General features: G+C 41.1%; 1 protein-coding gene across 1 annotated transcript in view; it reads right to left on the reverse strand.

Moving 5' to 3' along the window:
• The window catches only part of ANO9 (anoctamin 9), a 43665-nt gene that overhangs the window by 19204 nt on the left and 11697 nt on the right, over positions 1-12764 (reverse strand). Inside the window, exons 3-7 of the mRNA XM_075836960.1 lie at positions 12360-12473; positions 9101-9237; positions 6594-6643; positions 4927-4985; positions 2136-2221 (exon numbers count right to left, since the gene is read on the reverse strand). Coding sequence (XP_075693075.1) covers positions 2136-2221; positions 4927-4985; positions 6594-6643; positions 9101-9237; positions 12360-12473 — 446 coding nt within the window. The remainder of the gene's footprint in view (positions 1-2135; positions 2222-4926; positions 4986-6593; positions 6644-9100; positions 9238-12359; positions 12474-12764) is intronic.

Raw genomic sequence — 12764 nt, forward strand, 5'->3', positions numbered from 1 at the left:
GAGAAATTATGGTAAGAGTCATCATATTATACTTCTCACGCAAGGCCTCATGCACACTGTCATATTACGGCTCCATACAATCTTTAAGTTGTACAGAGCTGTAATACAGAAGCAATAAAAGTGTATGTTCCGATTTTGTATGGAGATTTACGGAATTCTCCCCTATAGGCATTTTGATAATTTATACAGTACCATATGGAGGCATCATACAGAGGCACACTGAGTGCCTTCAGTACCATACTCTGTGCTACTCTGTCTGCCTCATTAACCCCTTCCCGACATCCGCCGTATATATACGGCGCACGCCGGGTGGGGGAATATGGAGCGGTCTCATAGAGCGGTCTCCATAGAGCGAGTGTGTCGGCTGTGTGTTACAGCCGACACTTCCGGGTTACGAGCGGGATCGCGTTTTAGCACGATCCCGCTTGTTTAACCCGTTAAATGCTGCGTTCAATAGAGAACGCGGCATTTAAATTACTAAAAACAGGGGGGCGACCAACTGTAACGTCTCAACGGCCCCCCCGCCGCGAGCCGTTGGTTCACACGGCTGCCTGGGGGCCTGACGAAGTCCCCCAGGTCCGCCATCTTGGTACTCCTATGAAGCTCTGCCTCCGGCAGGGCTTCATAGGAGACTGTCAGAATCACGATATACTGCAATACATTAGTATTGCAGTATATCGTGCAAGCGATCTAACGATCACTGGTTGAAGTCCCCTAGGGGTACTAATAAAAAAATGTAAAAATGAGTTAAATAAAGTTTTTTTTTTGTGTAAACAAAAAATTTAAATTAAAAGTTCAAAAAACCCCCCTTTTCCCATTTTCCCCCTAGAGCATAGTAAAAAATTAAATAAATAAACATAATTGGTATCACCGCGTCCGTAAAAGTCTGAACTATCACAATATATCATTATTTAACCCTCACGGTGAATGCCGTAAAAAAAAAAATTGTAAACGCCAGAATCTCTATTTTTTGTTCACCTCATCTCCCACAAAAAATGAAATAAAAAGTGATAAAACCGTCACATTTACACCAAAATGGTATTATTAAAAACTACAGCTTATCCCGCAAAAAATAAGCCCTCATACCACTTAATTGACAGAAAAATAAAAAAGTTACGGCTCTCGGAATTTGGTGAAACAAAATAAATTTTCTTTTTTACACTTAGGTTTTTACTTGTAAAAGTAGTAAAATATAGAAAAAACTACACATATTTGGTATCGGCGTAATCGTATTGACCCATAGAATAAAATTAACATGTTGTTTTAATTATACAGTGAATTACGTAAAAATGGCGCACCAAAAACCATGGAGGAATCGCTGTTTTTTTCATTTTCTACCCCACAAATATTTTTTTTCCCGTTTCCTAGTACATTATATTGCAAAGTAAATGGTGCTACAAAAAACTACAACTCGTCCCGCAAAAATAAAGGCGTTATGGCCTTTGGAAGGTGGGGAGGAAAAAACGAAAATGAAAATCTGAAAAAGGGCTGCGGCGTGAAAGGGTTGGGTTTCCTATAATCAATATTTATTACCTATCCACAGTATAGGTGATAAATATCTGATTAATGGGAATCCGACCACTGGGACACACACCGATCACGAGAATGAGTTTACCGTACTGAATATGAATGGAGTGATACTCTGCATGCGCGGTCACCGCTCCATTGATTTCTATAGGGCTGTGAAGTGTTATCTTCGGCAGCCCCATAGAAATGGATGGAGCTTTGGCTGAGCATGCACAGTATCGTTTCATTCATATGGGGCTCCCAGGAACGGCAAGGTAAGCCCGTTCTCGTGATCAGTGGGGGTCACAGCTTGTGGACTCCCATGGATCAGATATTTATCACCTATTTTTAAAGAACCCCTCCAAGTTGCATGACATAAAAATTACAGTTAAAATTAGTCTGCTTTACCGGTGCCTAAGTTGTGAAGTTTGTTTTCAATAAGTTAATTTAGAAATCTCTTTTTTGGACAATTTACATACATACTATGAAAATTGAGCATTCCCTATATTTGTCCGTTAATACATATTGCTATTAGTATTGGTGTTTTGGAGAATTCAGTGATGGTGTAAAGATGATTTCTGTCATGCAGGTTTACTAATTTACATAACAGCAGAACACCCCTGTGTCACCTGATCTGTGGCACTGGTTGCTTGTAAATAACATCCCGCCATCTCGCCCACTTTTCTTTTAGATTTTTTCCAGTTGTTTCCTCTAGCTGTAAAACGGAGAGAACAGAATGGTACACTTTAAGACTGAGGGAAGTCAGGTTCAGAATATACAAGTCTATCTTCCTACCCATCCATCTTTTCACCTCTTTATTCATCATCTACCCGTCCTTCCATTTATACATCCATCCTTATATCTATCCAGCTTAAAGGGGTATTCCCATCTTATAAAGTGATGGCATATCACTAAGATGTGCCATCTCTTCATGACCGGTGGGGGTGTGGCCCCTGGGACCCCCACCTATCCTGAGAATGAAGGGGCTGCAGCGCTGCGACCCCTTCATAGCGGAAACTTTAAGTGAATGGGGCCGGCTGCAGTTCTCTGCACAGCACTGTGCAAGGAAAACTAGAAGAAGATGTTGCATTTTCAGGATTGATGGAAGTCCCAGGTCGGACGCCCACTAATTATAAAGTCATGGCATATTCCAGGGATATGCCATCACTTTTTAAGATGCTAAGACATATCCCTTTAAAACATTTGCTTCATAATTCTAACTATTTTTGAATTTCTTTTACCGAATTTGAAAAATAGTTATCTTGAGAAGAAAGGGAGAGAACAAATCACTCACTCCAGACCAGGCAACCACTTCACTTGCAGAAACGTAGAAGAGAAGTTTCTGATCAGGGAGCTGGCATACCTCTAACAGGTGTTCAACCCTCTTGACTCAAGACAGAAAGGCCACCATCTTGAGAAGAGTGAGCAATTATAACAGATATGTTGGGCAGCTGGTTCCCATGCTTGTCCCTGAATCGTAAAAAGCTTCCCCAGGAGAAATCAATATACTGAAGAGAAATTGCTCTCTCCTGATTGACCAGAGCAGGAGCAGAATAACGAAAAAACAGAATCGCCGTATTCGCCACATGAATGACACCAATGGTGCCGACGAAACCTATTGACTTTAATGGGTTTTATCAGGTTTTGTCATGGCGTCTGTCCTTTTGTGGAACAAAAAAGTTGGAATCTGCGACAGAGGCTCCTAATCAAGCCTCAAATCCAGATGTGATCAAGTCCATAGGTGTACAGCTGATACATCAGAGCTCTCTCTTGTAATGTGCTGTGCACCTGTGTCAGCAGGAAAGATTTTCAGTCTCCGGATGTAAACAAGAATATTTCCATTCACTGAAAGCTGGTAGAGATTTTGAAAGCAGAGAGGAATAAAAGGACAAAATATATAAGAAGGTTCCGTAACTTTTCATTATAATCGGCAATGAATAAACTTTATACATACATAATTATAAAACCCATTAAAATCCCTAAACAAATTAAAATAATTCACGAATATATCTGTAAAAAATCCTATATTATGAATATAATCACCAGGAATACTTATTTTTCTCCCAGAGATAAACCATTCAGTGGAGATACATATAACTCTTTCTGGAAAATTCTGAAATCTGGTGACAATTGTCACGTTAGCATCATGGTTTGCGATTAAAAGAAAGTTAATGACTGCTTTCAAATAATTTGCAAACAGATTCTGATGAATTCTGATAGACCGGACTGACTGTATAATGGGCAAGAATATCACTGCAGATTACGCTATTCAGGCCATCAAAAATACTGGAACCCCTGACAGAAATATTTATATACCTATTCTTAATGTGCCCATACACATCAGACGAAACTCAGCAAGGTTTGGCCAACGATGTAATGTGTATAGGGGCCATGCCTGATCCTTTGCTTCCGGGACAGATAAACCACTGTCAGAGGTGTCTAGCAGAAGATTAATCCCCTGCCCCATTAAAATAAACAAAAATAAAATAAAGGAGAGTTAATTAGAGCTGTAAAATAACACAACTCAGCAGCCTAAAGCCAATTGTAGTTGTCTTGTAGACCTATCATTCATTATATGGTTTCAGAAGACGAAATAATGAGATCTGGATCAAAACAACTGGGCCTGTATTTATGGAAACCTTGATAGGTCATCAATGCTTCTGGGCCTTGGAAATTACAGGCCAATGTGGGATTGCATACTCTAAGTATGCTGGTGTTGGCGGTAAAGTACCATATTTCTTTTGAACAATCCTGGTACCACTGTGTATGCATTCATCAATTTAACCTTATCAACTATCAGATTTGAGGAAAATATAGGCCCCTACACAGTAAGTGGCGTATGTGGCAGCACAGATCAGTTCCAGAAAAAAGACCGGCCCGGTGTAAGAGGTTGGGTTCTGGAAAACATTTGTGACAAGCCCTTTGCAAGGCATCTGTGGCAGACATTCTGGAGGGAGTCCATGGCAAGTACTCAGGGTGGCACTTGAGGGGCATCCAAGGCTTGTCCACACTATAGAGGCAACCTCAGTGATTTACTCTAACGAACATTGAGGCCAATAAAAATTGTGTTCGGCATAATGTACTGCTTTAAAATGTGCGTCTTGTTTCGGCCTTCCTTTTACTCTGGGGAGGGGGCATGTTGTACCACTTTTCCATTTTCAAATGCTGAAGGGTATGAGATTGACATAATTTCTAAATCACTAGTTGTCAAACTCAAACTAGATGAATTTTATTGTAAAGCACTTTAACCACATAAAGATTACATTCACAGTTGGAGTTGACCTCTATGGACATCTGTGTCCATGAGCCCATACGTTTGAGGTGACTATGGATATATTGATTTTATTGTATATAATATCATCTAGAAAAATAAGAATGAATAAAATATAAAACATTCAAAAATGATATTATACAACTCACAGTGTGTAATGGGAAAGCCGTTTCAAAAACTCCATTTTTCATTAGATCATCCAAGGTCTCTGAAAACAGAAAGCCATCCTGATCAGAAGATCCATTTATTAAAGAATGGAATGTATTATCCCAATTAGGCCCTGTTCACATATGCATCATGGGGTCCATTTATAACAGAAACAAAACGAAGTGTCATATTCGTCATACGACAGATACCATCGGCAACCGGTGGACCACATTGAATTAAAATGGGGTACGTTGGGTTCCGTTATGGTGTCCGTCCAATGTAAATGTGAACAAAGCCTAAATTGTGCAGCAAATGAGCTACATCTTTGGTGTAACTCTGGCCTGATAGAAGAAAACAGATGTGCCAGGGGTTTAGTGTGAACACAAACAGCAAAACCTACGGTGAATAATTATAGTAATACATATAGTAGCCATTTATAATTCATAGGTAATATTAGTCAACTCCATTAAAACAGATATTTCATCCTTCGAAAAATTTTTAATCTTTTTACTAGACTGGTGTTTATCTAAACTCACTTTTCAGATCAGAAATTAGCTGGAAAAGAATAACAAGAGTGTAGATTATTGAATTTACTGCCACGCAATAATCTGGAGAATTCTAGAGTCTGTATTATAGTCTAAAAGAGATATACTGCATCATTTATAGTGAAATATGGAACTAATTTCAAGATACCGAAGTGTCTAGGATTGACCGTATTTTGCGCTTGATATTACTGGTTTGAAAATCATTATATTTATTGGATCCAATTCAACCGCTGTAATCTAGGGTTGAAAAAATGAGTACACCCTCGATTAAATTCAACAAATAAGCAGTACTTAATATGTCCCCTGTTATTTTTAAGTACTAGTCTGACCCTTCTTGTCAAGTTCACAATATATTGACTTGTCTATTCTGTTCCACTGATGCTTGATGAGTAGTGCTGCCCAAAATGTATCTTACAATTTCCCCACAGGTACTCAGTCGAGTGACAATATAGTGGCAGATTTATTAATAATGGCTTAAAGATAGATAGCCTAAAGGTAGAGGTGCTAGACTAAAGACGCGTCAAATTTTTCAATGATGCGCACGCTGTTTGATTGATTTGGCGCATCTCTGCAAATATTAGACTCTGTTCCCTTTTTTACACCACCTATTGGTTGGTATACTTTAAACCAGTATTCTGCGCCACAAAATTGGGTCGCACAGCAGTGATAAACCTGGCACATTTCACCACTCAACACAACCACGGCCAAATTCTGAGTATGCGACCCGATTTGGCGAACATGTTGAAAATCAAGGTTCTTTCTGTCGCACAATTTAATCATCAATATATGCACCAAATAGTAGGCGCACAAAATGCCAGAACCGAGGCGAAAAGACAATAATATATGTGCCCCATAATGTCTGTCGCCAAAACATAGTAAGGATTTGTATAAGGTGGGGAAGGTCCAAGATGGTGGAGCAAAAGCCTTCCCACCCCTATTGGCTCTCTACTGTCCAAGGGCCCACAGAAACCTAGAGCTTGCTCCACCTTCAATATTGTTTTGCATTCAGTGAAATAATGTGCTCATGTGTGTTTTTTTTTTTAGATGTTTCCAGGGAAATGCCCTCAAAAATGAATTGCCCCTTTTAATATAACAACTGAATGATACTTGTTAATATCACTTACCTCCTGATCGGATGCTGGTTTTGTGCAGGATGAAATAAACAATGCGAATCCTATAAATGACATACAATAACATCAGAAGTAGTAGCTTGAGGAATACAACTCATAATACTGATGTTCTGCCAGCAAAGAAGTTATAGGGGTTATCCGGGTTCCTAACATTTTCCTCTAATGGCTGCAAATGACATCAATTAACAAAACAACCAGTACTCACCTATCCTTTTTCTACAGTGATCCAGCGCTGGCGATTCAGCGTCAATAACGGCAATTGTTTACATGCAGGCAAGATGTGACCGCCACAGCCAATCAGAAGGCTCAGAGTTGACGAATTGTAATTCCGGAATAATGCCAGAAATACAACACATGACCGCGGAGCCTTCTGATCGGCTGCAGAGGTGACATGCAACTTGCATGTAAACAATCTCCGGGGATGGCCACCGGATCATAAGCGCTGGGTCGCCAGGGGAAAGGATAGGCAAGTACTGCTTGTTTTGCTAATTCATTTAATTTGCAGCCATTAGGCACCCGGAAAACCCATTTAGAAGGGTTGTCTCAAGAAGAGAAACCATTTTCAGGTTGAAGCTGCTGCAGCGATCAGTTGTCAGGGTCCAGCTTTTCACACACTTGGCAAACAGCTGATTTTGCCGGGGTAAGTTGCAGTTGGCTATACATTTGCCCTGTAGCAAAGAGATGTTCTGCCGACAACAATAATTTTTAATGCTGCATAAAAGAGCTGATCACGAGAGTTTGCTCGTTCATCGGCTGATCGTTGGCCTGTTTACACAGAACAATGACGGGAACGGGCATTCATATGAACACCCGTTTGCCCGATCATTTGTCCCTGTTATAGGGCCTTTAGACAGCCCCTTCAAATGTAAAACAGTAATCTAGTAATTCAGTTCTATAAGAAACTCAACTAAGGGGCATTAATTATACTCATATAAACTGCAACCATAACAGTTACTGAAATTCTACTAGAACAATAAATTCAAACAAGTATGTAATTATTTACAGTCTTCTGTCAAGCTGTTAAAAATTCTTTTAAGCCGTTTCTTAGTGAGATTTATTTTTGATCCAATTTTAGGAAAGGTAGATGAGTTCTAGTCTGCCTAGTTATGCAAAGATATTGGGCCCTGCTATATACGTTTGCACAACTACCGTTGATTGATTTGCTGTTTAGAACTATAAGAAAAGTTGATAATAAGTAATGACAGCTCTGCTCTTTGTCAGCTCTCCGAGAACAAACACATAGCTCAAAATTGTACACAGACGTTTTATAACTAAAATTTGCTGCATTGTGCCCTACCAAAAGGCCTGTGACCATATTGTTTAAGGGCATGTAAAAAATGTGGTTACGGGTTACATGCCATTTGATGCATTGTCATGCACTGTGGTCTTGTGACTGCATTATCCAGTAGCAATAGTACATGTTCTGCAGTTAAGCCATAGTCACTGATGAGGTCACAAGGGTGTGTGGCTGTCATATTAGTATGGGTACTGCCAGGGCCCGACCTTAGGGGTGTGAGACTTTTGTGGTTGCACACAGGCTCAACCACTGTCCCTGATAAACAAGGCTCCTGGAGCGTGCACCCCTGGTCCTACATAGGTTGCAACGACATTAATGATTGGGGAGCGCTGTTTGGGCTCCTTATGGGAGTATTATTTGGGCACTGTTAAGGGGGGCATCAATAAATGGTATTGCACAGGTCTCTCTAAGCCCTGCCCTGGGTACTGCTCGGGTTGGCACATTTGTATGGACACATCTGTAACAGTAACTACCTCTTAGAGAATGGATATGTGATCGGAACTGTTTTATGCTATGGGGCAGCGCAATCTCTGGCCAATTCTGTACAGATGCTACTACTGTGCTGGCACTATTTTCTGGGCAGCACTACTTCACAATAGTAAGAAATAGCTGTAACGTGGCAGAGCTGTGTAGTTTCCATGTGGTCCTAGAGTGAGGGTAATCTGCTGTGATCACTACTAGTTGGAAAGTTCATGTGTATTTCTTGTGTCAGAAACTCTGAACATTGAGAACTCTGAATCCAAACAAAACACATCACGTTTGGTAATTATATTTGTTTTACTTACAGAGATTGTGTAATTTTTCTATTTTTTTGCGCGGCCAGTTTTCCTTTAGTGACAACAAGAAGTGCAGCCTTATTGGTTGACACTTTTCAATCAACTCCTCAGAAGCGGATGACAAAGCGCCATATTGTCTGCATGTACAATCAATAACAAAGTATCTCTGTAAGAAACGAACTTCTGATTTACTAATATAAGACCACTTTTACATTTCGGGTGGAAATCCCCTTCGATCAACCCTACTTGTCATATGATTTGCTACAATTCCTGGAAAGTTTTACTGGTGCCAATAGTTTTGCAAATAACATGTTACACTAAAAGTAACAATTAGTAATATTTAGAGGACTTGTATATTGTCTCAGGTTTATTCCATAAGGTGCAAAGTGGTATAGAGCCTGGTATACAAGAATTAATTTTGTCATCACCTGCTTGTTTCAGAAACTTGTTCTTCACTTAGATTTGCAGTGCCTTGGTCTGGATTTCTGAGAAGTCTCACATATTTCCTAAAAATGTCTGGAGGTGCCCGCACCCCATAAAAAGTCTTTTTTCCATCTTTGGATTTCTATAAGAAGATAGAACAGATCATGTCAAGACTGTAGGAAGTAAATTTAGACCATAGTATACTAATAATGGCAGAAAATCAAAGTGACGTTTTATTTGTGATTAACCCTTACTAAGTAGTCATATTTTTTGAATACATTGTGCAGAGTAAAATACAAAACAACTTTTGTTGCTACCTAAAAGCTACCAACGAGCTGCTGCTGATTGGTCTTTTGCTCCTCATGTAATATTCAGTATTTGGAGTGCACAGTTTTGTACTGCTGTGAACAGTCTGGCGTTCTGCTGCGTCTAGAACTTGCAACCATTGTGTTTCTGCCTCTTCCATTTGTTCTCTGAATAGTTCTGGAAGTCACGGTTTGCTGTGTTTGTTTATTCCACATGTGTTCTGTAGCTCTGTTATCTCCTTTGGATAGGCCATCAATGTGTGATAAGTGGGGGGTCTAACATCCAAGACCCCTGCCGATCAGCACAATGAAGGGGCCGCAGGGCTCCTGTGAGAGCCACATCCCCTTCATTGTTTACACAGGTATAATGGCTTGTGTGTATGAGCGACTGTGCCTGGTATGGTTTGCCTGAACCTAGAGTTTCCGGTTATTGCCTGTACCCCAATTTCTCGAAGTATCGTCAGTTGCCAGATACCCAAAGCTTCCTAGGTTTGATATACCCTCGATTCGAGTATTTGATCCTCTGTTGCCAACTTTTGACCTGTCTAATGATTCCTTGCCCACTGACTCAGCCCTGACACTTATTTTGTGTTATCAACCAAGTCTATGCTGTTATATTTGGGAGTTCCTTTGATGTTGCTCTTGGCTGTCTATTATTCAGGAAAATGCAACCTGAAGATAAACCTGCATCAAAAGTTCATATCTTTGTAATGTTGAATACCAGAGCACCCCTAGATTCCTCCCTCCATGGCTAGCTTGGGCCAAATCCTGCCAGTCAATATGTTGCTACACCCTACATAGCTCAGGTGCAGTAGCGGACAAAGACAGCTTGGGGCCCCTGTGCAAGAACAGTATATGGGCCCCTTGTTTTCCAATATCTTATCATAGATCAACCCCTTATGTCGCTCTAACAATCCATCAGTAGTTGTTAGTCATAAAATGTATTACCTCAGGCATTTACATGCAATCTAATAGGCAGAAGGAGGCTGCTTTAAGGTGACAGTGGGCCCCTTACCTACTGGGCCCCTGTGCCGCTGCATATGTTGCACCAATGGTATGTCTACCCTCGACCTTTGGATATCCTGATGACTGCACTCCTGTTCACTACTCTAATGTATTTTACTCCAGTATACCAGCCCTAGACTTTTCAACCTCACCTGTAACGGAGTATGTGGCTATTTCCTGTTTCGGGTGCCAACCTTTCTGCATTCTGGACTGGCAGCTTTAGATAAGCTGCTATTCCTGACAATTAATACCCTCTGAAGCAATTTGATATGAATATCTATTCCAAGTATTAAGCATTTATATATAATATGGAGGATTATGTGTTAAAGGGTTTGTCTGATCTACACAACCCCTGTCCATATTCCCTATTAAACCATATGGGGTTCCCCTTCTCAGGATGCCCCTCCATTCACCAGAATGGAGAACTGCAACACAAAGGTTTTCTGCTCTGGATGACTGGATTGTCTGTTCATCACACAGAGAGCCCATTGATTGATTTTATGAGGACCCTCGGATGGTTTCCCCAGCTATAATAACTCACCAAGTGGCCTCTATTACACATATCTTTTAGGCCTCATGCACACTTCCATCACCGTTTTCATGGATCCGTGTGTCCGTCATTGGATCAGTGTGGTTCCCGAGTGTACTCCGTGTACACTTCCGTGTTTCCGAGCGCCGCACATGGTAATCACTGTCCAGCGGTAGGCACTGTCCAGGATGCTGAAAGAGTTAAGTGCTGGATAGAGAGAAGGGGCTGCACTGATCGGCAGTAACTCTTTCAACACCCTGGAGAGTGACTACCGCTGGACAGTGAGCACCATGCGCGGTGCTCACAATATAGATTTCTAATGTTTCCCACAAAAACCCCAACTCAGAAAAAAATAAGTTCATACTTACCCAGAACTCCCTGCTTCTTCCTCCAGTCTGGCCTCCTGAGATGACGTTTCATCCCATGTGACCGCTGCAGCCAATCACAGGCTGCAGCGGTCACATGGACTGCCGCATTATCCAGGAAGGTCGGAAGATGGGCGCGTCACCAAGACAACGGCCGGGGTACGTATGAACTGTTTTTTCTTTTTATCGCTGCGGATGCTCTGCCCAAAAGGGCTGGCCCTTCTCTCTATCCAGCACTGATAGAGAGAAGGGGCCGCCGATTAGTGCAGTGCAATATTTCTTCTGTACTTCTGCCGGGCCGTTGCTAGGCAACGGCTCTGTCACACACGGACAGCACACGGATGCCTTCCGTGTGCCTTCAGCTTTTTTGACGGACCATTGAGTTGTATGGGCCCCACGGTCACGGAATCTCAGACCAAAGTAGGACATGCTCTACTTTTGTCGGAACGGAACAACAGGACCACCAAAAAAACTGAAGTTTGCATGGCCCCATTGAAATGAATGGGTCAGTGTGCTAGCCATCAAAAAAACAGCTAGCACCCTGAAGGAAAAACGGAAGTGGGCATGGGGCCTTAATGAGCATTAGATATTCATCTGTAGGTGATTTGGACTATCTTTGGCATTTACAGAATCCAAGATAAGATCAGATAGCAGCAGATAGCCTGCTTGTTGATGGTCCCTATATAGCACAATTTGCATAGTAAACACAATACTAGGTGTTCTGTTTGCTGACTATACAGCCAAAAGGTGGAAAGTAATGTATTGTCACTTTTAACATGAGGCCACGGATGAATTGGTCACACGATTATATTACATGACCACAATATGGGACATGGACAAATTTTACTATAGTTTACGGCCGTGTGTACTGTGATCTCAGGTTGCCTGTAATATTAAAATGGAAGATACATTAGTAAGTGCCTTAACTTTATTCTTAATAAAGCAACTTTTTGGTTGGTTAGAAATGTGAGCACAGACATCAAAAACATTTTTGATTCGCCATTGACCAGCTACATGTTGACAGCGATCAGTTTGTGTAAAGGTTCTTGAGAAATGTTACCTTTATCTTGAAGCGCTTCTGTTCCAGTTCAGACATGTACTGCCGCCTCTTCTCCTCGGCCTCGCTGTCAAGAGAGCTGCTTTCACATACCAGCACAAAGTCCCATTTTACATCCTAGCAAGAATCAGAACCTGATTAACTTCTCATTCTACCTCCTACAGCATACACGCCGGATCTGACGGAGAGGTGTGTCTTATGTATTAATGTGAGTTATGTTGGTTTCACATTTTTATATAGAACATATCAAATCAAGAAAAACTGCAGATAGATATCCAGACGGCACAGCCAACATCAGTATGCATTTATACATCAGACCTGTCAGACTAGCTGTTGATAAATTATTTTTGGGCTCCACAAAACACTTGGGATCATCATATACTCCAATATATAGGGCTATGTTCACAT

The sequence above is a fragment of the Rhinoderma darwinii genome, chromosome 9 (assembly GCF_050947455.1).
Source record: "Rhinoderma darwinii isolate aRhiDar2 chromosome 9, aRhiDar2.hap1, whole genome shotgun sequence".
NCBI lineage: Eukaryota > Metazoa > Chordata > Amphibia > Anura > Rhinodermatidae > Rhinoderma > Rhinoderma darwinii.